The sequence below is a fragment of the Salmo salar genome, chromosome 17 (assembly GCF_965601325.2).
Source record: "Salmo salar chromosome 17, fSalSal1, whole genome shotgun sequence".
Classification (NCBI taxonomy): Eukaryota; Metazoa; Chordata; class Actinopteri; order Salmoniformes; family Salmonidae; genus Salmo; species Salmo salar.
This window is the reverse complement of record NC_138307.1, coordinates 72,479,586-72,503,343: the sequence shown is the minus strand read 5'-3', so window position 1 is coordinate 72,503,343 and position 23,758 is coordinate 72,479,586. Positions and strand designations below refer to the sequence as shown.

General features: G+C 44.2%; 1 protein-coding gene across 1 annotated transcript; it reads right to left on the bottom strand.

The window, feature by feature from the left end:
• Window positions 1-1,459: 1,459 nt before the first annotated feature.
• LOC106593762 (fish-egg lectin) lies at window positions 1,460-11,914 on the bottom strand. Its single transcript, XM_082963341.1, has 5 exons — window positions 11,875-11,914; window positions 3,342-3,575; window positions 2,938-3,155; window positions 2,686-2,804; window positions 1,460-2,014 (listed from the first exon to the last, which is right to left on the bottom strand). Exons 1-5 carry the CDS (start codon window positions 11,912-11,914, stop codon window positions 1,873-1,875), a joined length of 753 nt encoding a protein of 250 aa, XP_082819467.1. The 3' UTR covers window positions 1,460-1,872.
• Between the last annotated feature and the right edge of the window lie 11,844 nt (window positions 11,915-23,758).

The following is a 23,758-nucleotide window of genomic DNA, read 5'->3' as shown; positions in this document are numbered from 1 at the left end:
GGAGGGGACACTATACAATGTTGTTGGGTCTGTAACCATGTTTGCCAGTGACAGTCTCTTTCCATTCAAATATTTATTTTCAACAAAAAGTTTGTTAATAGACCCATGTAATTCCAGTTGATTTTGCAAGGGTTGTTTTGTTTGCTCAATGCGCTGTCTGAGAGTCGATATATTGCCTATAAAAGTGCATCCTCGTGATTGTATTTTCCTTCCTTTTTAGACCACAAAGGCCTAATAAAATACTTCAAATGCTAGGCTAACCGTCTCTCTCTCTGTGTGTGTGTGTGGTGATTAAAAGAAGTGTAAAGGTATTAAGGCCTCAACACATTGCTGAATTTATCTGAACTAACATCTGAATTTCTGTCGGTGTCCTGTTTGAAAGTACTGAAGGAATAGGCCTACCTCGTCGCAGCTCGTTTGCTAATGATCAGAACAAACCTTAATTTACTGAACATAAATGTAATAATGTTCGTGTATGGTTCAAAGTCTAAACTCATGTCGGCATTCACTATTACAGAAGCAGATTGTGATTCTTATCAAGTTACACAAATTCACAAGGAATCCATGGAAACCATATATATTTAAGCAAGTCAGCCATATCAGCTATGTTTTTATAAAATGCAGTAAATTAGGCCGAATGAACTGTATTGCTGCAAGACGGGGCTAAGCCTGGTCTCATAAACATAAGTCTGGGACACTCAAATTAGTATGATATGTTAGGTTTGGTATGACATATGATTACTTAAGTCTGGGTGGATGGGTGGGCGTATAACGCGTTTGAATCTCATCACGGCTAGCTTTAGCAATTTAGCTAATTAGCAACTTCAAGTACTTACTATTTATTAGGTACATTACAACTACTTAACATGTTAGCTAACCCGTCGCCTAACCTTAAACCTTTTAGCTAACCGTTCCCCTAACATTAACCCTTTAACCAAACTCCTAAACTTAATCCCTAACCTAGCCTAGCTAACATTAGCCAGCTAGCTAACGTTAGCCACCTAACCAGAATATCTAACATATTGTACGCTTTGCAAGTTCGTAACATAATACAAATTATAATTCGTAACATATCATGTTAAAATGGTAATGGATATCCACAAATGAATACATACCATACGAAATTTAACATATGATACTAAATTGAGTGTCCCCGGATTTACGTACAGAATAATACTAAATACTCTGAGACCAGGTTGCCAGGCTCCGCTGAGAGCTAGGTGTAGTGGTGGTAAGGATTCTCTCCATGGTGCTGAAAGGAAGCTCTGCTGTTGGGATAGATTTCTGTAGGGTCTAATAGTTTGTGGGCAGTTTGTGTTGTGCAGTGGCTTTGCTGGCATGTATCTAAAAAACTATTGATTGAGTTTGCCCCACCAAGATTTCGATGCTAAAATCACCACTGGCAGAGCAACCTAAAATCCCTCTGTTCAATATCATAAAAAAAACAATAACACAGAAATTACAATAGTTTCAAAATGAATGCTTTATTTTTGCAGGAAATTATTATATAATGAGATAATAAACAATGACAAGGATTCCATCCAATCCTATTGATGACCTCTGAAGCACAGCAAAACCCATGTGGATTGTGAGCAACATGACCATGCCCTAGTTTACACTACACTTAAATAGCCTCCATGGCAAAGATCTATTGAAGAGTTAATCAAGGAGTGGTCAAGAAAATATAACATCTTCATTGACATTTTTTTAAATGTCAATAAGATCATTGAAGAACTGAAAATAATAGGTAGAGCAATAGGTTTTAAAATGAAGGATTTTTATGAACTAAAGGCTTTTCCAGACAGAGAGATCAATGAGTTAGCAAGTGAACTTTAGACAGATCCCGAACGGCCTTCAGCTACAGAGAAGAGGCTAATGTGTGCACACCATGGTGACGGCAGACTTGGAGACGACCCAAAGACGGCCAAGGTCGTAGGTCACGTGGCCCATGAGCATGCCCATTGGGATATTGCTCCATCCGGTGCCCTCTGGTTTACTGGCTGTGATGCCGTCTCTGTGTTGAAGAAAGGGTTGGGGTTCATGTTTTAAAGCTTATCCATTTTATTAAGTACATCCTTTTTTGGACTTTAATAATTCAACATAGCCATAGATTTTTGAAGAATATAACTTCTGCCTCTTGAGCTTTATTCAACCACATCAGAAGCCAAAATGTAAGCTTTTACTCAATTGTTTGTAAACAATGTTATTGTAAACAAACAATGTATTGCTTTAAAAAACATGTTAAAAAAATGTCAAACAAAAAATGGTTGTGTCTTTGCATCCGTAGCTCCATGTATGAATGTGAGAGTGGTTACATTTCTCTCACTACATTCCTCAGCTGTTTACCAGAACAAGTGGTGGGGTGTCTGGGAAGTTGTTGTTTTTTATCACAAACTGTAGCTTTACAGGACATCCAACTTTTACATATTTTATCGTACACTGTCTACACATTTCTTAATAAGTCCTATAAGTTTAGATCTGATTATATTTAACTGATTTTATTTATGTATCTACAGTATTTTAGTTTTTGTGTAAGGAGATTCACATAGCATGTACTGTAAGGATCAGAGTTATAACTAAAGGTACACCATTATTATTCTAAGCTATTATTACAAGTCATTTTCAAGTTAATACTGTTGGGGGGGGGGGTGGTGGACCATACACATAGTTCAGTAGCAACCTTACCTGGTATAAACACTACCCGCAGAGTTGACCCCAAAGACACTACCATCAGTTGCCACCTCAATCATGGAAAGCTTGCCTTCAATGTGACTCCACCCGTTGTTTTGGCAGTCTTGATTCAGCTGGAAAAAAAACTATACAATCAGGGTTTTAGGACAATTTCAACAGTTATAATATGAAACAGTTTTAAAATAACTGACACTCTCCATCCTCTACTACTCTACTCCAGCTCTCACACTCTTTCCCAGATCTTACACTCATTAAGTAGATATCATCATTCTTGTTGACTGCCCAGCACCCAAAGGGTCCGCAGCTGTAGTACTTCACAGCTCCTGGCAATCCTGTCCATGGAAGGGGTGAGGCTGGACCCTTGTAGCCAACTGTGGCACTACTTGTCAGACAGAATGGAGTATCGTTCATGTTAGCCCCCACAACAAACTGGTCACCTCCAGCATCCAACTGTTTCAGAAGGCCTGAAGACCACAAAGACAGACAGACAGAGGGACAAGCAAACAAGGAGCACATATCTGTGAGTACTGGCAAATTACCTACAAGTTACAATTTAAAACATCAATAGTTTTTTCAACAGCCTGATGGTTTCAGGAAAGCTAAGAAGCAGGTGTCCTCTGGATAAATATTGAGTAATGCTCTCCACTTACCTGCAGCTTGCACCCAGTTACCGGCCACATACTTGTAGATTGCATAGTCCTTGTTGACACCCCAGATCCCTGCTGGTCCTACAGTGATATGCTTCAGGTAACCAGGCATGCGGATCCATTTATCACCTACGAGGTAGTAGGGGATTTGACTTGTGTCCGTTGCAACCACTTGCCCCAGTCCTGCATCAATCTGCATCAGATTCTTGATATCCACTACCTCCTGACAGTCCCATGCTATGGAGACAAAGACGTGAGTAGAGTACACCAAAAAAAAGGAGGATGACATTATGGAGCGAACTTGATGATCAATTCCAAGTTGATCAAGCATGTTTCAGATGATGGTAACTTACCATGAAACAGAGGACCAATAGGACGGCTGCAGTGGCTCTCATGATGTCTATGTAGATCTACAGTATAAGTTTGGTTGTACACCAGACTTCAATTGTCCCCTTGCAAGATTTGGCGCTTTTATAGCCCTGCACATACCTTTCACCAATGATGGATTCCTGTTCTACCTGTTTAACGTAGACTTGATGGTGTCCGGTGTCCGGGAGAGAGAAGGGTTGTGTTAAAGTCACCTGATGACAAAGATCATTCATGTGTTCTTCTCATGTTTGCTGTATTTACGTTGTAATATGCATTTGCCATGTTTATATTTTGAAATGCATTGCCTGTAGAAAGTCTACACCCACCTTGGATTTCTTCACATTTTGTCTTACCAAGTGGGATTAAAATTGATTAATTGTAATTTTTGTCAACAATCTACTCGAAATACTCTGTAGTGTCAAAGTGGAAGAAAAATTACGTTATTTTTTTATGAATGGAAAATATAACACTAATTTATCTCAGTTAGATAAGTATTTACTTAGAATACGTAGAAACACCTTTGGCAGCGATTACAGTGGTGAGTCTTCTTGGGTAAGTCTCATAAGAGCTTTGCACACCTACAGTTGAAGTCAGAAGTTTACATACACTTAGGTTGGAGTCATTAAAACTATTTTTTCAACCACTCCACAAATTTCTTGTTAACAAACTATAGTTTTGTCAAGTCGGTTAGGACATCTACTTTGTGCATGACACAAGTAATTTTTCCAACAATTGTTTGCAGACAGATTATTTCACTTATAATTCACTGTATCACAATTCCAGTGGTTCAGAAGTTTTTATTTTTATTTTACATTTATTTAACCAGGTAGGTTAGTTGAGAACAAGTTCTCATTTACAACTGCGACCTGGCCAAGATAAAGCAAAGCAGTGCGACACAAACAACAACACAGAGTTACACATGGAATAAACAAGCGTACAGTCAATAACACAATAGAAAAAAAGAAAGTCTATATACAGTGTGTGCAAATGGCGGGAGGTAGGCAGGCAATAAATAGGCCATAGTAGCGAGGTAATTACAATTTAGCGGATTAACACTGGAGTAATAAATGAGCAGATGATGATGTGCAAGTAGAGATACTGGTGTGCAATAGAGAAGAAAAGTAAATAAAAACAATATGGGGATGAGGTAGGTAGATTGGGTGGGCTATTTACAGATGGACTATGTACAGCTGCAGCGATCGGTTAGCTGCTCAGATAGCTGATGTTTAAAGTTGGTGAGGGAGATATAAGTCTACAGCTTCAGCTATTTTTGCAATTCGTTCCAGTAACTGGCAGCAGAAAACTGGAAGGAAAGGCGGCCAAAGTAGGTGTTGGCTTTGGGGATGACCAGTGAGATATACCTGCTGGAGCGTGTGCTATGGGTGGGCGTTGTTGTCGTGACCAGTGAGCTGAGATAAGGCGGAGCTTTACCTAGCACAGATTTATAGATGACCTGGAGCCAGTGGGTCTGGCGATGAATATGTAGCGAGGGCCAGCCGACTAGAGCATACAGGTCGCAGTGGTGGGTGGTATAAGGGGCTTTGGTAACAAAACGGATGGCACTGTGATAGACTGCATCCAGTTTGCTGAGTAGAGTATTGGAATCTATTTTGTAGATGACATCGCCGAAGTTGAGGATCGGTAGGATAGTCAGTTTAACTAGGGTAAGTTAGGCGGCATGAGTGAAGGAGGCTTTGTTGCAAAATAGAAAGCCGATTCTAGATTTGATTTTGGATTGGAGATGTTTAATATGAGTCTGGAAGGAGAGTTTACAATCTAGCCAGACACCTAGGTATTTGTAGTTGTCCACATATTCTAGGTCAGAACCGTCCAGGGTAGTGATGCTAGTCGGGCGGGCGGGTGCTGGCAGCGAACGGTTGAAAAGCATGCATTTGGTTTTACTAGCGTTTAAGAGCAGTTGGAAGCCACGGAAGGAGTGTTGTATGGCATTGAAGCTCGTTTGGAGGTTAGTTAACACAGTGTTCAAAGAAGGGCCAGATGTATACAGGATGATGTCGTCTCCGTAGAGGTGGACCAGGGAATCACCCACAGCAAGAGCGACATCATTGATATATACAGAGAAAAGAGTCGGATGAGAATTTAACCCTATGGTACCCCCATAGAGACTGCCAGAGGTCCGGGCAACAGGCCCTCCGATTTGACACACTGAACTCTGTCTGCAAAGTAGTTGGTGAACCAGGCGAGGCAGTCATTTTAGAAACCAAGGCTATTGAGTCTGCCGATAAGAATACGGTGATTGACAGAGTCGAAGCCTTGGCCAGGTCGATGAAGACGGCTGCACAGTACTGTCTTTTATCGATGGCGGTTATGATATCGTTTAGTACCTTGAGCGTGGCTGATGTGCACCCGTGACCAACCTCCTTTGAAGAGGGGGATGACCGAGGCAGCTTTCCAATCTTTAGGGATCTCGTACGATACGAAAGAGAGGTTGAACAGACTGGTAATAGGGGTTGCAACAATGGCAACGGATAGTTTTAGAAAGAGAGGGTCTAGATTGTCTAGCCCAGCTGATTTGTACAGGTCCAGGCTTTGCAGCTCTTTCAGAACATCTGCTATCTGGATTTGGGTGAAGGAGAAGTAGGGGAGGCTCGGGCAGGTAGCTGCGGGGGGGGGGGCGGGGGGCAGAGCTGTTGGCCGGGGTTCGGGTAGCCAGGAGGAAAGCATGGCCAGCCGTAGAGAAATGCTTTGAAATTTTCGATTATCATGGATTTATTGGTGGTGACTGTGTTACCTAGCCTCAGTGCAGTGGGCAGCTGGGAGGAGGTGCTGTTGTTCTCCATGGACTTTACAGTGTCCCAAAACTTTTTGGAGTTAGAGCTACAGGATGCAAATTTCTGTTTGAAAAAGCTAGCCTTTGCTTTCCTGACTGACTGGGTGTATTGGTTCCTGACTTCCCTGAACAGTTGCATATCACGGGGACTATTTGATGCTATTGATGCTATTGCACAGGATGTTTTTGTACTGGTCGAGGGCAGTCAGGTCTGGAGTGAACCAAGGGCTATATCTATTCTTAGTTCTACATTTTTTGAAAGGGGCATGATTATATAAGATGGTGAGGAAATTACTTTTAAAGAACGACCAGGCATCCTCGACTGACGGAATGAGGTCAATATTCTTCCAGGATACCTGGGCCAGGTCGATTAGAAAGGCCTGCTCGCAGAAGTTTACATACACAAAGTTGACTGTGCCTTTGAACAGTTTGGACAAATTCCAGAAAATGATGTCATGGCTTTAGAAGCTTCTGATAGGCTAATTGACCTCATTTGAGTCAACTGGAGGTGTACCTGTGGATGTATTTCAAGGCCTACCTTCAAACTCAGTGCCTCTTTGCTTGACATCATGGGAAAATCAAAAGATATCAGCCAAGACCTCAGAAAAAAGTTGTATACTTCCACAAGTCTTGTCCATCCTTGGGAGACATTTCCAAACCCCTGAAGGTACCACGTTCATCTGTACAAACAATAGTACACAAGTATAAACACCATGGGACCACGCAGCGTCTTACCGCTCAGGAAGGAGACCCGTTCTGTCTCCTAGAGATGAACGTACTTTGGTGCGAAAAGTAAAAATCAATCCCAGAACAACAGCAAAGGACCTTGTGAAGATGCTGGAGGAAACAGATACAAAAGTATCTATATCCACAGTCAAACAAGTCCTATATCGACATAACCTGAAAGGCCGCTCAGCAAGGAAGAAGCCACTGCTCTAAAACAGCCATAAAAAAGCCAGACTACGGTTTGCAACTGCACATGGGGACAAAGATTGTACTTTGGTCTGATGAAACAAAAATAGAACTATTTGGCCATAATGACCATCGTTATGTTTGGAGGAAAAAGGGGGAGGCTTGCAAGCCGAAAAACACAATCCCAACCATGAAGCACGGGGGTGGCAGCATCATGTTGTGGGGGTGCTTTGCTGTAGGAGGGACTGGTGCACTTCACAAAATAGATGGCATCATGAGGGAGGAAAATGATGTGGATATATTGAAGCAACATCTCAAGACATCAGTCAGGCAGTTAAAGCTCGGTGGCAAATGGGTCTTCCAAATGAACAATGACCCCAAGCATACTTCCAAAGTTGTGGCAAAATGGCTTAAGGACAACAAAGTCAAGGTATTGGAGTGGCCATCTTAACGCCCTGACCGCTATCCCAATAGAAGATTTGTTGGCAGAACTGAAAAAGCGTGTGCGAGCAAGGAGGCCTACAAACCTGACTCAGTTACACCAGCTCTGTCAGGAGGAATTAGTCAAAATTCACCCAACTTATTGTGGGGAGCCTGTGGAAGGCTACCCGAAATGTTTGACCCAAGTTAAACAATTTAAAGGCAATGCTGGGAAATACTAATTGAGTGTATGTAAACTTCTGACCCACTGGGAATGTGATGAAAAAAATAAAAGCTGAAATAAATCATTCTCTCTACTATTATTCTGACATTTCACATTCTTAAAATAAAGTGTTGATCCTAACTGACTTAAGAAAGGTAATTTTTCCTAGGAATAAATGTCAGGAATTTCATTTCTCTTTAACAAATGATCATGTGGACATCTCTTCAAATTTGTGGATTCAGCCACACCAGTTGCTGACAGGTGTATTTAATCAAGCAAACAGCCATGAAATTTTCATAGACAAACATTGGCAGTAGAATGGCCTTACTGGAGAGCTCAGTGACTTTCAACGTGGCACAGTCATAGGAGGCCACCTTTCCAACAAGTCAATTCGTCAAATTTCTGTCCTGCTAGAGCTGCCCCGGTCAACTGTAAGTGCTGTTATTGTGAAGTGGAAACATCTAGGAGCAACAACGACTCAGCCGCGAAGTGGTAGGCCAAACAAGCTCACAGAACTGGACCGCCGAGTGCTGAAGCGCGCAGCACGTAAAAATTATCTGTCCTCGTTTGCAACACTCACTACCGAGTTCCAAACTGCCTCTGTAAACAACATCAGCACAATAAATGTTCATTGGGAGATTCATGAAATTAGTTTCCATCGCCGAGCAGCCATTCAGAAGCCTAAGATTACCATGCGCATTGCCAAGCGTCAGCTGGAGTGGTGTAAAGCTTGCCGCCATTGGACTCTGGAGCAGTGGAAACACGTTCTCTGGAGTGATGAATCCCGCTTCACCATCTGGCAGTCCGATGGATTCATCTGGGTTTGGCGGATGCCAGGAGAACGCTACCTGCCCAAATGCATAGTGCCAACTGTAAAGTTTGGTGGTTAACGAATAATGGTCTGGGCCTGTTTTTTGTGGTTCGTGGGTAGGCCCCCCTAGGTCATGTAGTGTATGTAAAGGTGTTGTGGATCATGGCTAGACTGCAATTAGCCCTGTATGCACACTGAAACAGTGTTTCAGGATGTGGTCTCAAGATTGTGGGTCATGATAAACAGCCTGTTGTGTGTTTGGTGTCTCAGGGGTTGGTTACTGTGACAAAAGATTCATACAATACAAACAAACACTGTTTATCCATGCAAAGTTGACCGCAGTCTCTTGTCTTTTTGCCAACCTAGTGTTTGTAGATTCATATCTGTCAACTTAATAGTGATGAAAAACAAAAGTGGTGTAGAGAGTTTTCCTCATTTAGTTTCCTTCTTCCACCTATAGGCAGAAAGTATCTTCGAGTTTAGAGTGTTGGGCCAATAACCGAAATGTTGCTGGTTTGAATACGAGTGTAAAAAGACGATTGATAGCAGCATTCGCACAAAACTGAAAGCACATACCACCGCATTTAATCATGGCAAGGCAACTGGGAATATGGCCGAATACAAACAGTGTAGTTATTCCCTCCATAAGGCAATCAAACAAGCAGAGTGTCAGTATAGAGACAAAGTGGAGTCGCAATTCAACGGCTCAAACACGAGACATATGTGGCAGGGTCTACAGATTGTTAACTTCCGGCGTCGACAAAGATGGCCGCCTCGCTTCGCGTTCCTAGGAAACTATGCAGTATTTAGCTTTTTATGTGTTATTTCTTACATTGTTACCCCAGGTAATCTTAGGTTTTACTACATACAGTCGGGAGGAACTATTGGATATAAGAGCAACGTCAATTCACCAACATTACGACCAGAAATACGACTTTCCCGAAGCGGATCCTCTGTTTGGCCTACCACCCAGGACAATGGATCTGGATCCCAGCAGGCGATCAAAAACAACGACGCCATAGAAGAAGGGGCAGACGGAGTGGTCTTCTGGTCAGGCCCCGTAGACGGGCACATCGCGCACCGCTCCCGAGCATACTACTCGCCAACGTCCAGTCTCTTGACAGCAAGGTAGACGAAATCCGAGCAAGGGTAGCATTCCAGAGAGACATCCGAGACTGTAACGTTCTTTGTTTCACGGAACCATGACTCACTCGAGACACGCTATCTGAGTCGGTACAGCCACCTGGTTTCTTCACGCATCGCGCCGACAGAAACAAGCATCTCTCTGGTAAGAAGAAGGGTGGGGGTGTATGCCTTATGATTAACGAGACGTGGTGTGATCATAACAACATACAGGAACTCAAGTCATTTTGTTTACCTGACTTAGAATTCCTCACAATCAAATGCCGACCGCATAATCTACCAAGAGAATTCTCTTCTATTATAATCACAGTCGTGTATATCCCCCCCCAAGCAGACACATCGACGGCCCTGAAAGAACTTCATTGGACTCTATGTAAACTGGAAACCACATATCCTGAGACTGCATTTATTGTAGCCGGGGATTTTAACAAGGCTAATCTGAAAACAAGGCTCCCCAAATTCTATCAGCATATCGGTTGTGCTACCAGGGCGGGCAAAACCCTAGACCACTGATATTCTAACTTCCGTGACGCATATAAGGCCCTCCCCCGCCCTCCCTTTGGAAAAGCTGACCACGACTCCATTTTGTTGCTCCCAGCCTATAGACAGAAACTAAAACAGGAAGCTCCCGCCCTCAGGTCTGTTCAACGCTGGTCCGACATATCGGATTCCACGCTTCAAGATTGTTTCGATCACGTGGACTGGGATATGTTCCGCATTGCTGCGAACAACAACATTGACGAATACGCTGACTCGGTGTGCGAGTTCATTAACAAGTGCATCGGCCAAAAAGATCACCAAGGACATCAAACACCCGAGCCCCTGCCTGTTCAGCTAGCTAACATAGCATCCCCCTCTGTTTGAGTCGGGTGTTTGAGTAGGCTAAACTAGCTAGTTGTATTCAGTAGCTAAGTAAGTGAAAGTGAAAAAAATACACAAAATGTAACTATATCTCTCTCTCTCTCGCTTCTCCTTCATTTTTTAAGAAATACATTTCTTCAAAACTGTTAAACTATTGTCTGTCTTTCTCTTTGAGTCAACTACCCACTACATTTTATGCACAGCAGTGCTAGTTAGCTGTAGCTTGTGCTTTCAGTACTAGATTCATTCTCTGGTCCTTTGACTGGGTTGACAACATCTCAGTTCATGCTGCAAAAGCTCTGATAGGTTGGAGGAAGTCCTCTGGAAGTCGTCATAACTACTGTGTTAATTATTATGGAAGGGGGAGAACAATGAGCCTCCTAGGTTTTGTATTGAAGTCAATGTACCTAGAGGAGGACGGAAGCTAGCTGTCCTCTGGCTACACCATTGTACTACCCTACAGAATGCTGTTGAGGCTACTGTGGACCTTCATTTAAAAACAGTGTATTGTAATACATTTTTTGGTGACGTGAGTATATTTTGTATAGTTTTATCTGACAAGGAGAGTCCAGGGTGTGTGTGTGTGTGTGTGTGTGTGTGTGTGTGTGTGTGTGTGTGTGTGGTGTGTGTGTGTGTGTGTGTGTGTGTGTGTGGTGTGTGTGTGTGTGTGTGTGTGTGTGTGTGGGGGCTGGTGGGTGCATACTGGTGGGTGCGTGCTGATGGGTTCCTTTAGCATAATGGGGTTGCTGGGGGAAAGCTCAATCGATCCTGAGAGAAAGGCCTGTACTCAGTGTGGAAATCACTGAAGCCTAAACTTAGCTTAAATGAGCTAGTATTGTCCATGAGTGAGGACCCCACCAGAGACCTAACTTGTCCTCATTTGCAGATATTACACAGCCATTACACACTGCTTCAGATCCCTGCAAAGAGTCTCACTAAGTTATGGGAGGTCACTGGCATGATTAATATGAATTATGCAAGTCATTCTGGAGAGTGTGGCAAGTACCATCTATGTCAATGTGGTTCTGGCCACTCAGCAAATGCATTCTGGTTATTAGCTTAATAAACTCTATATTAGTTTACTATATATACCCATGTCCTTTTCCTTCACCTTTCTGCTTCAGATTCCATCAGAACAACCTTCTGCAGTATGTTGAATTCTGAATACCCCGTTCTTACTGGCATACACACAAAATATCAAAAGCGGGGTCACTGTTTTTTAATTAACCTCCCCGCAACACGGTAGACTACAAACCTGCACCATAGCTACTGAACAAGATGAGGTGCTATTATTGTCATTTGCTGTGGGTGAAGGGCCATTAGAATGTTGGCTGTATGACGCACCAGTGCTCTGTGGGTACTTCTCTTATCCATAACACAACAACAACAACCCTATGGACCGGAGCAGAGCAGTCTACAGTAACAACAACCCTATGGACCGGAACAGAGCAGTCTACAGTAACAACAACCCTATGGACCGGAGCAGAGCAGTCTACAGTAACAACAACCCTATGGACCGGAGCAGAGCAGTCTACAGTAACAACAACCCTATGGACCGGAGCAGAGCAGTCTACAGTAACAACTACCCTATGGACCGGAGCAGAGCAGTCTACAGTAACAACAACCCTATGGACCGGAGCAGAGCAGTCTACAGTAACAACAACCCTATGGACCGGAGCAGAGCAGTCTACAGTAACAACAACCCTATGGACCGGAGCAGAGCAGTCTACAGTAACAACAACCCTATGGACCGGAGCAGAGCAGTCTACAGTAACAACAACCCTATGGACCGGAACAGAGCAGTCTACAGTAACAACAACCCTATGGACCGGAGCAGAGCAGTCTACAGTAACAACAACCCTATGGACTGGAGCAGAGCAGTCTACAGTAACAACAACCCTATGGACTGGAGCAGAGCAGTCTACAGTAACAACAACCCTATGGACCGGAGCAGAGCAGTCTACATTAACAACAACCCTATGGACTGGAGCAGAGCAGTCTACAGTAACAACAACCCTATGGACCAGAGCAGAGCAGTCTACAGTAACAACAACCCTATGGACCGGAGCAGAGCAGTCTACAGTAACAACAACCCTATGGACCGGAGCAGAGCAGTCTCAAAGACAGACAGTGTACCTACCATGGAGATCCTATAATCTTACAATTATAAACTTGGTGGTTTGAGGCCTGAATGCTGATTGGCTGGAAACTGTGGTATATCATAACGTATACCATGGGTATCACAACACTTTCTTTTTCACTGCTCTAATTATGTTGGTAACCAATTTATAACAGCAATAAAGCACCTTGGGGGTTTGTGGAATATGCCCAATTTACCAGCTAATGGCTGTATCCAGGCAATCTGTGTTGCATTGTGCATAAGAACAGCCCTAAGCCGTGGTATATTGGCCATACACCACACCTCCTCGGGCCTTATTGCTTAATTATACAGTAGGTGTTCTGTTTAATTCTGTGGTCTCAGCAGACTCCAAACCTGCGAAAGATCTTTGATTGATTCACAACTTACTGCAGTCAACTTAGCAGGGGACCTACCTAGAGAGAGAGAGAGATATCTATCTATCTATCATATATATATATATATATATATATATATATATATATATATATATATATATATATATATATATATATATATTCACTGCGTGCACAATTATTAGGCAAATTGTATTCCTCGGGATTAATTTTATTGTTGAACAAACACAATGCTCTCAGTCAATCCAAAATGTTATTGAACCTCAAACCTGAATGTTTAACAAAGGAAAAGTGAGTTTTGTCTTTCTCAGGGAAATATATAAGTGTGCACAATTATTATGCAACTATTAGTGTGCACAATTATTAGGCAACTAAATTACAAAAATAATTTCTCTCAACTCACTTGTTTATTCTCCATTTTTAGAGTAAGTGTAACAGATAAGTAACACAAAATGACAATTATATAACATTTTTGGCCTTTCAAAAATATTCAGTGACCAATATAGCCACCCTTATTTTCAATAACTGCCATGAGCCTTCCATCCATGGAGTCTGTCAGTTTCTTGATCTGTTCATGATAAATTTTCACTGAAGCAGCAACCACAGCCTCCCAAATGCTGTTCAAAAAGGTGTATTGTCTTCCATCACTGTAAATCTCACGTTTGAGAAGGGCCCACAAGTTCTCAATAGGATTTAAGTCAGGTGAGGAAGGGGGCCAGGTCATTATTCAGGCATCTTTGAGGCCCTTGCTGGCTAGCCAAGCAGTGGAGTAGTTGGATGCATGTGATGAAGCATTGTCCTGCATGAAGATCATGGCCTTCTGGAATGCTGAGGACTTCTTCCTGTACCACTGTTTGACAAAAGAATCTTCCAGAAACTGGCAGTAGGTTTGGGAGTTGAGTTTCAGTCCATCTTCAACCCGAAAAGGTCCAACTACCTCATCCTCAATGATAGCAGCCCATACCAGTACCCCTCCTTCACCTCGCTGGCACCTGACTCAAAGTGGTGCCCTGTGTCCATTACTGATTCAGCCACGGGCGCATCCATTTGGTCCATCAAGAGTCACTTTCATTTCATCTGTCCATAAAACCTTTGAAAAATCTGTTTTCAGGTATTTCTTTGCCCAATCTTGACGCTTCAACTTGTGAATCTTATTCAGTGGTGGTCTTGTTTCAGACTTCTTGACCTTGGCCATGTCTCTGAGCACTTGACACCTTGTACTTCTGAACACTCCAGGTAGGTTTCAGTTCTGGAATACGGTGGCACTGGAGGATAATGGGTTCCTGGTAGTTTGACGTTTAATTCTTCTCAAGTCTTTTGCAGTTAATTTGCTCATTTTCTTCCCCATGCGTTTTTGCGCCCCAGTTGACTATTCGCAACAAAACGTTTGAATGTCCGGTGGTCACACCTCAATAGTTTAGCTATTTAAAGAGTGTCGCATCCGTCTGAAAGGCATTTTACATTTTTGGCTTTTCAGTGTCAGTTAAATTCATTTTTTGGCCCATTTTACCTGAGGTAATGAGGCTGCCTAATAATTATGCACACCTTGATATAAGGTGTTATTCACTTTCGCTACACCCTCCCTCGTTACACAAATACATATCACCTGAAAATGATTAAATCCAATAAGCATTCAAGTTTATATGGTTTGGAGTTCGAAAATGTGAATAGAAACAATGATAAGATTAGAATACTCACTTGCCTAATAATTGTGCACGCAGTGTATATATATATATATATATATATATATATATATATATATATATATATATATATAAGTATTCACATAAAGTGGCGCCAGCACATATGTATGCTGTAGGAGCGAACTGATAGCTTCTCAGAGTATTTTGAATTCAGTGCAGAAACTCTGTCTGGAGTTGGGGAAATCAGTGGTGAAATGGAGCCCAGGCCTTATGGACCATTACATCGTAGTGTTATCTTACATGCAGCGCTGGCTTTAAAGTGCCCTGACTGTGGGAGTAGTAGAGGCCCTGCCACAGGCAAGCTCTGATACATAATACAAATGTTTACCTTAACAGCCTACACAGGGTGACTGCAAATTCCAGCAAATTGTATCATTCTTGTTTTTGCTTCACCTGGCATTATGAGAAAACAAAAACATTGTGTATATGTACCTGAGTGTATGAAGGAATGGCCTGAAGCAAAGAACATCAGGGAAGAAAAGTGATGTGGCCATGGAAATGTGCAGCAGTGAATGAAGCAGGCCCCAACCACACTACTGCACTAGCAGTACACCTGGAGATTGGTGACCAAACAGAAACGGATAGGGCAGTCCGGACTAATGCCAGATGGGCTGCTCCATCTTTAGCCCATGCGATCATGTCTAAAGTCCTGTCTAAAGTCCTGTCTAAAGTCCTGTCTAAATTGGGGGTTTTGTGCAGAATTATAATTATAATTATTTGGCTAATGATGAAAAAAATGAAAAATACGTTAAAGAAATTGACCTGTCTGTTTCAAATGCCCGAAGTGATTTGTGGGCCCAGTCCATCTCTGTCCGAATACCATCAGGACATAGACACATGATAAATAATAAACAAAATGTCCAACATTGTAAACAAAGGATGTTGCTAGGATATTTTGTGGAATTCCCAGCCTTAGGATTGGGCTGGGGGCAGTGTTCTGTAGATAATAACATTTGGCTGTAAGGGATGAAATCACCAAGGCTCGGTCAGTGAAAATTACAGCCCTGTTTTATCACAGACCTAGGTAAAGTAATGAGGTAGATGAAGATGAAGAGGGGAGGGAGGTTGTTCTTTTTCTCTCCATCTCTCCACTTCCTTTCCCTTTCTTCTGCACTAATAGAAACTGGGGACATGTGTCATATGGGAGTCAGGGTAAGATGAAAACCTTGAGTACGCTGTAGCAGGAAATCCATAGGATCAATACTAATTCTCTCCATAACAACAACTCAGCTATACTCATCAGTTTTCCATTGTGGTTGATATGGATCAGTTATTGTACTGGTTCTCAAACTGTTCCATCAACTAAATGAGATCATGGAAAGTATTCTTTTTGTGACTACAGAGTGATATGGTTGTGTCATAAATTAGTTTTGTAATTTCTATCAAAGCACAGTATACTAAAGTATATAATCAATTATGTATATAAACCCTGGATTGTTGATGCTATGTATTGGCTAATGAGAGGCTTTGAAGCCACCTGTCCGCCATATTGGCACTCCCCACACTCTTAGAAAAAAGGTGCTCTCTAGAATCTTAATGGGTTCTTCGGCTGTCCCCATAGGAGTACCCTTTATATAACCTTTTTTGGTTGCAGGTAGAACCCTTTGGGTTCCATATAGAACCCTTTCTACAGAGGGTTCTACATGGAACCCACAATAGTTATCCTATGGGGACAGCCGAAGAACCCTTTTAGAACCCTTTTTTCTAATACAGAAGAAGCAGTCCACCATAGGAATTAATGGAATTCTACAGTTGTTCATTTAAATGTTTCAAGGACAAAATTACATGCATTTAAGTATTTTTTAGTAACATTAGTACTTTCAAAAAAATGTACTTTAAGGAAAATGTTTAAATAGAAGTATATATTTGAATGTTTAGCTCACATAATATAATTTAAAAGAATGCATGAAGGTGTCTGTAATATAATAAAAGTGGTAAAAACAAATGTAGATATTAATAAATGCATTTCTATAGCTTCCAATGGTGGGGGAGTTCCAAGATGGAGGCATGGTGGCTTCAAAACAGCACCCCCTGGGACTCATCTAGTGTACATAGAAACCATTGGTATTAATCAATCAAATAAAAAGATTGTTTAACTAACCTTATCTCAGATAACTAATAATGATGGCTATTTCAGCCGCACGCAACAGCATATCACACTAGTCCATTACACAACTTCATCTCAAGTGGAGTAGCAGATCTGTGTGTGGACTCCAACAAGTGTAGCAATATGTTTGTCACGTCCTGACCAGCAGATGGAGCTAGTGTTTTAGTTTTGTTGTTGATTGGGACTTCCAATTGAAGGCAGGTGTGTTGAGTTGCCTTTGATTGGAAGTCCTATATAGGTGTGTGTGTTTTTCTTTGGGGTTGTGGGTGGTTGTCCTTGACCTGCGTTTTTGTATGCCTGTAAGACTGTCCCTGTTGTGTTTATTGTTTTTTCAGTGGATGCTTTACTACTTTTTTTGAAATTAAAATATGAGCATCCATATTCCCGCTGCGCCTTGGTCCTCCTTTCAACAGCACGAAGGATTTTGTGACAGAACCACCCACCAAACCAGGACCAAGCAGCGGAAGAGGAAGGAGCAGCGACAGGAGAGAAAAAGGGAGGAATGGACATGGGAGGATGTCCTGGACGGCAAGGGAGCCTACACCTGGGAAGAGATCCTGGCCGGAAGGGATCGCCTCCCATGGGAACAGGTGGAGGCACTCAGGAGAGTGGAGGCAGCTGGACAGAGGAACCATCGGGAACGTTATGCTGGAACACGGTTGGCTAGGAAACCCGAGAGGCAGCCCCAAGATTTTTTTGGGGGGGGGGCACACGGGTAGCTTGGCCAGGCCAGGGAAGAGCCGTAAGCCAGCTACCCGTGACTACAGGGAGGTGCGTATGAGGCGGAGGGCGCCATGTTATGCTGAGGTACGCACCATCTCGCCTATACGGACGCACAGCCCAGTCCGCCCGGTACTAGCCCCACGCATCAGGAGGCTATTGCATCAGCCCAGCCTCGCCAGGCGTGAGTCACCAGAGCTGCCCGCCAGTCAACAGTCACCAGAGCTGCCCGCCAGTCAACAGTCGCCAGAGCTGCCCGCCAGTCAACAGTCGCCAGAGCTGCCCGCCAGTCAACAGTCGCCAGAGCTGCCCGCCAGTCAACAGTCGCCAGAGCTGCCCGCCAGTCAACAGTCGCCAGAGCTGCCCGCCAGTCAACAGTCGCCAGAGCCGCCCGCCAGTCAACAGTCGCCAGAGCCGCCCGCCAGTCAACAGTCGCCAGAGCCGCCCGCCAGTCAACAGTCGCCAGAGCCGCCCGCCAGTAAACAGTCGCCAGAGCCGCCCGCCAGTCAACAGTCGCCAGAGCCGCCCGCCAGTCAACAGTCGCCAGAGCCGCCCGCCAGTCAGGAGTCGCCAGAGCCGCCCGCCAGTCAGGAGCCGCCAGAGCCGCCCGCCAGTCAGGAGCCGCCAGAGCCGCCCGCTAGTCAGGAGCCACCAGAGCCGCCCGCTAGTCAGGAGCCGCCAGAGTGGCCCGACCGCCCGGTTCTGCCAGAGTGGCCCGACCGCCCGGTTCTGCCAGAGTGGCCCGACCGCCCGGTTCTGCCAGAGTGGCCCGACCGCCCGGTTCTGCCAGAGTGGCCCGACCGCCCGGTTCTGCCAGAGTGGCCCGACCGCCCGGTTCTGCCAGAGTGGCCCGACCGCCCTCCGGTCCAGCCCGAGTGGCCCTCCTGCCTTCCGGTCCAGCCCGAGTGGCCCTCCTTCCCTCCGGTCCAGCCCGAGTGGCCCTCCTGCCCTCCGGTCCAGCCCGAGTGGCCCTCCTGCCCTCCGGCCCAGCCCGAGTGGCCCTCCTGCCCTCCGGCCCAGCCCGAGTGGCCCTCCTGCCCTCCGGCCCAGCCCGAGGGGCCCTCCTGTCCCCCGGTCCAGCCCGAGTGGTCCGTCTGCCAGGGTCAGCCCGTCTGCCCGGCGCAGCTATCGGCGCCATCAAAGTGGGCGACGCCGAAGGTGGGTTGGGGGGGAGGGTGTAGCACAGTGCCGTCGGTGACGGCAGCCACCCTCCCTTCCCTCCCTTATTGTTTATGGGTTTTTTGTTGGTGTTTTTCTGTTGGTAGGTGCATTCCGGGGTCTGCACCTTGAGGGGGGGGGGGTACTGTCACGTCCTGACCAGCAGATGGAGCTAGTGTTTTAGTTTTGGGGTCAGGACGTGGCATGTTTGTGTTGGGAATGTTTGTGTTGTTGATTGGGACTTCCAATTGAAGGCAGGTGTGTTGAGTTGCCTTTGATTGGAAGTCCTATATAGGTGTGTGTGTTTTTCTTTGGGGTTGTGGGTGGTTGTCCTTGCACTGCGTTTTTGTATGCCTGTAAGACTGTCCCTGTTGTGTTTATTGTTTTTTCAGTGGATGCTTTACGACTTTTTTTAAATTAAAATATGAGCATCCATATTCCCGCTGCGCCTTGGTCCTCCTTTCAACAGCACGAAGGATTTTGTGACAATGTTGAGCTGTGTACACATTATGCTGTTGGCTAACCTTAGCATATAACCTGCTACACAAGTTATTTGCTAAGGTTAGCCAACAGCATAATGTGTACACAGCTCAACATACTGCTACACTTGTTGGAGTCCACACACAGATCTGCTACTCCACTTGAGATGGTTTGCAATGAACCACTATTCATAAAACGTCTTGGAGTAAGAGTGCTGATCTATAATCAGTTTTACCTTGAGATCATAATTAATAAGATTATAAACGGGGAGGCTGATCCTGGGTCAGCACTACTTCTCTGAGAAGCTTAATTAATACAGTCCTACAGCTTTGATAGGGTCTAAATCTCAGTCAATTCCTCTTTCATTTGAAAAGGACAAATGGTAACACTTCATTAATTTTATGCTTACAGTCTGATAACTCCTTAAAATAAATCCTGCTCCCTATGGGGTCATAAAAATTATTCATACCTCATATTTGGTAACACTTCACGAAGTGGCAGGTAGCTAGTGGTTAGAGTCTTGGGCCAGTAACTGAAAGGTTGCTAGGTCGAATCCCTCAGCTGACAAGATAAAAATCTGTTGTTCTTCCCCTGGACAAGGCAGTTAACCCGCTGTCATTGCAAATAAGAATTTATTCTTAACTGACTTGCCTAGTAAAATATAATAATGTTGAGCAGCTGCCTGACAACATCCATCAATTATATTCTACAGTATATGAAGCATATTCAACCATCTTTTTATTTAAATTCGATTGGATTTGATATACTTTTCTGCTGGATGCATGCCGTTGGTACTCCTAACATTCCATACAGGCCAAATCTAGGTCTCAAATGTTATAACTTCAAAATCCTATTGTCACCATTGGTTGGTTGATTGAGGGGGAGAGAGAGAGAGAAAGAGAAGAGGGGGGAGTGGGTAAGAGAGGGAGAGAGAAAGAGAGGAGGAGAGAGGGGGAGGGAGTGAGAGGGGGAGAGAAAGAGAGGAGGGAGGGAGTAAGAGAGGGGGAGAGAAAGAGAGGAGGAGGAGAGAGGGAGAGAGAAAGAGAGGGAGGGAGTGAGAGAGGGAGGGAGAGAGAGAGAAAGAGAGGAGGGAGTAAGAGAGGGGGAGAGAAAGAGAGGAGGAGGGAGTAAGAGAGGGGGAGAGAAAGAGAGGAGGAGGGAGGAGAGAGGGAGAGAGAAAGAGAGGAGGGAGGGAGTTAGAGAGAGAGGGAGAGAGAAAGAGAGGGAGGGAGGGAGTGAGAGAGGGAGAGAGAGAGAAAGAGAGGAGGAGGGAGTAAGAGGGGGGAGAGAAAGAGAGGAGGAGGAGAGAGGGAGAGCGATCGAGAGGAGGGAGGGAGTTAGAGAGAGAGAAAGGGAGGGAGTGAGAGAGGGAGAGAGAGAAAGAGAGGAGGAGTGAGTAAGAGTGGGGGAGAGAAAGAGAGGAGGAGGGAGGGAGGGAGTAAGAGAGGGGGTGAAAGAGAGGAGGGAATGAGTAAGAGATGGGGAGAGAAAGAGAAGAGGAGTGAATAAGAGAGGGGGAGAGAAAGTGATGGAATGTAGTTGAGAGGATATCAAAACACCATCACACCAGCCCTTAAGAGCCATATTGATCTCTTGTGTGGTGAGAAAGTGCTAGTGAGAGAGGCAAACGATTAAGTGTGCCATTCATCATCAGTGGGCTGGGACTACCAAGACTCTGATCAAACGGGGTCCCAAGGGCATAAATTGACTGGATAGGGTCCTAGCGCCAGCCCCAGTGATTAAAGACGTCCCCCTTTACAGTGTGTGTGCCAGAGCCTGGTCAAAAGTAGTGCACTACAAAGAGAATAGGGTGCCATTTGGGACGCCGCCTATATAATGTGCAGCCTGCATAGCATCTGTTGGATTACGACTGAGAAGCGTTCGCCTGAGGTTCGCCAAAATGTCCAAGTAACGTTGATAGGGACTGAAGTGCCTAAATGGATTTATGCAGGTTTCTATTAAAGGCTCGGAAAAACAGGTGGTTGATTTTATTAGCTCATCAATTTGGCAATATTGTTGCAATTGGACAAATTGAAAAGACATCAATGATTTGATTTGGTTAAGAATTCTAATGATGAACTGAGTGTCATAAAACCCCTCAAATAATGATAAGAAAGAGACGTTGGTCATTTCCAACGAACTAGTCAACAACACATTGGTTGTGGTTCTTGGATTTTGTAAGAGAAAGGCTGACAGGGTGATTTTTATCTGTGTTGTTCAAATGGTGGACCGAATGGCTGGTACTGATATAGTGAAACAGATGGAATGCTGGCTCAAGGCATCTATCTCTGTCAGGTTGTTTGTCCACTCGCAGGTTGAAGGTGACCTGGATCGTGTTCATAACGCCACACAATGGAAAAAGAAAATGACCGTTTCTTAAATCCAGGTTGTCCCTCCCTGTTTCAGTTAATTTTCTTATGTATGGTGCCTAAAGAACATGACTCAGATCTTTAAATCTGAGGTAGGAGAGATTATTCACCACATGCTTTGGGGTCACCCCACCCAGTACCCTACACCAAGATAAGAAAACAGGGAGTGAAGTCTGCTCCGGGGTGAAGTTTCCTGTAGGTACAGATCCACCTCATCTATTGTTTTATCTGTCATCATGGGAGATTTTTTTTAACCATAACATCTCTGCTTGTTTCCCCCAAACCTAACCTTAACCATTAGTAAGGAAAATGCTAAACTGACCCAAAATCAGTGTCTAGGAATGTTACCTTGCGCCCATCTGTGGATGACCTTTTGACCTGTCAGGAGTAATGTACACTGCCATGTCATTAGCTGGCCAGTGGGTGGTGATCTTCCCTCAACCACAGATACAGAGAAGTCAGCCAACCGTGTAGATTATAAACCCAAACAGAAGTCCAGTGGAGCATCTGTCAGGAAGATGGGCAAGTCTCAGCTTGTCCCTGGCAACAAGATCCTGTCGGGGGGTTATGTGTGAGGGCAATAGACAGCTCCCCAAACAACAGTGCTTGACTGACTGAGGAGCCACGTTATTCCCTACATCAGGGATGGGCAACTCCAGTCCTCGATGGCCTGATTGGTGTTACACTTTTGCCCCATCCTCAGCCAACACACCGGACTCCAATAATCAACTAATCTTGAACTTCAGTTTAGAATGCAATTAGTTTAATCAGCTGTGTTTGCTAGGGATGGGGAAAATGTGTGACACCATTCCAAGGACTGGAGTTGCCCTCCCTGATATAGGGAATAGGGTGCTATTTGGGAAGCATACCCTGTAATTGCCTTGATGCCTTAGGAGGAGTACAAGAAACCTGAGGTTGTCACATGACAAAAGGTAATAGATGAAAGTGGAACCAGAACAACAATAGGATTGTGTTCATTGGGGCAAGCAACGTTATAAAACGTTTTGCAACGGAAAATAAAAATGAATGTTTCTTACTGGACAGTCCATTTCCTTCAGTTTGATCCTAATCTGCTTTTAATGCTGTTTCTCAACAGGCCTATGATGATCTCCCATCGAAAGCTGTCCAGAGAGCCCACTGACCAAACACTTTTAGCGTCATGCTAATGCACGCACTCATGAAATGCCATCCCTTCAGTTAAGATCGATCTGTGTCCCAGGCCGCTGGGCTTTTAGCAGTTCACTAACAATGTTATAAATGGAGATGGTCAACTCAAGCTTGCTGTTTATTATGAATTACTGTGATGAGATGTGGTGAATCTATTCCCTGTTCACATCAGACAGATACTTTTTCTGAATCACTCTGATGCATGTGAAGGTTTGTGTTTACCAACTAAACAGCTATTCAGGGAGTATACCGTTTTTAATATCAACCCCAAGCCAAAGTTTCTATCAACCAATGCATTTTATAATACACACACACACACACACACACACACACACACACACACACACACACACACACACACACACACACACACACACACACACACACACACACACACACACACACACACACACACACACACACACACACAAAGGTATAATATTTAAGACTGTTGGACAAGACATATGCGACTGTATATTGGTGGTTAAGAGGTAATCATTCACAGAGCCAATGGCAGATGGAACACTTGTTTGTCTCTCAAGCATGCTGTGTTTAGCAGACAGCTGTTGTGGTCCATGAAACCCCTTCTCTATGTTTGTTCCATCTGTGTTGCCATGGACACATGAAAACCAACGCTGTCACCAGGGGACAGCTAAGCCATAGTCCAGGGTACTCCAACTCTGGGCTTGGAGA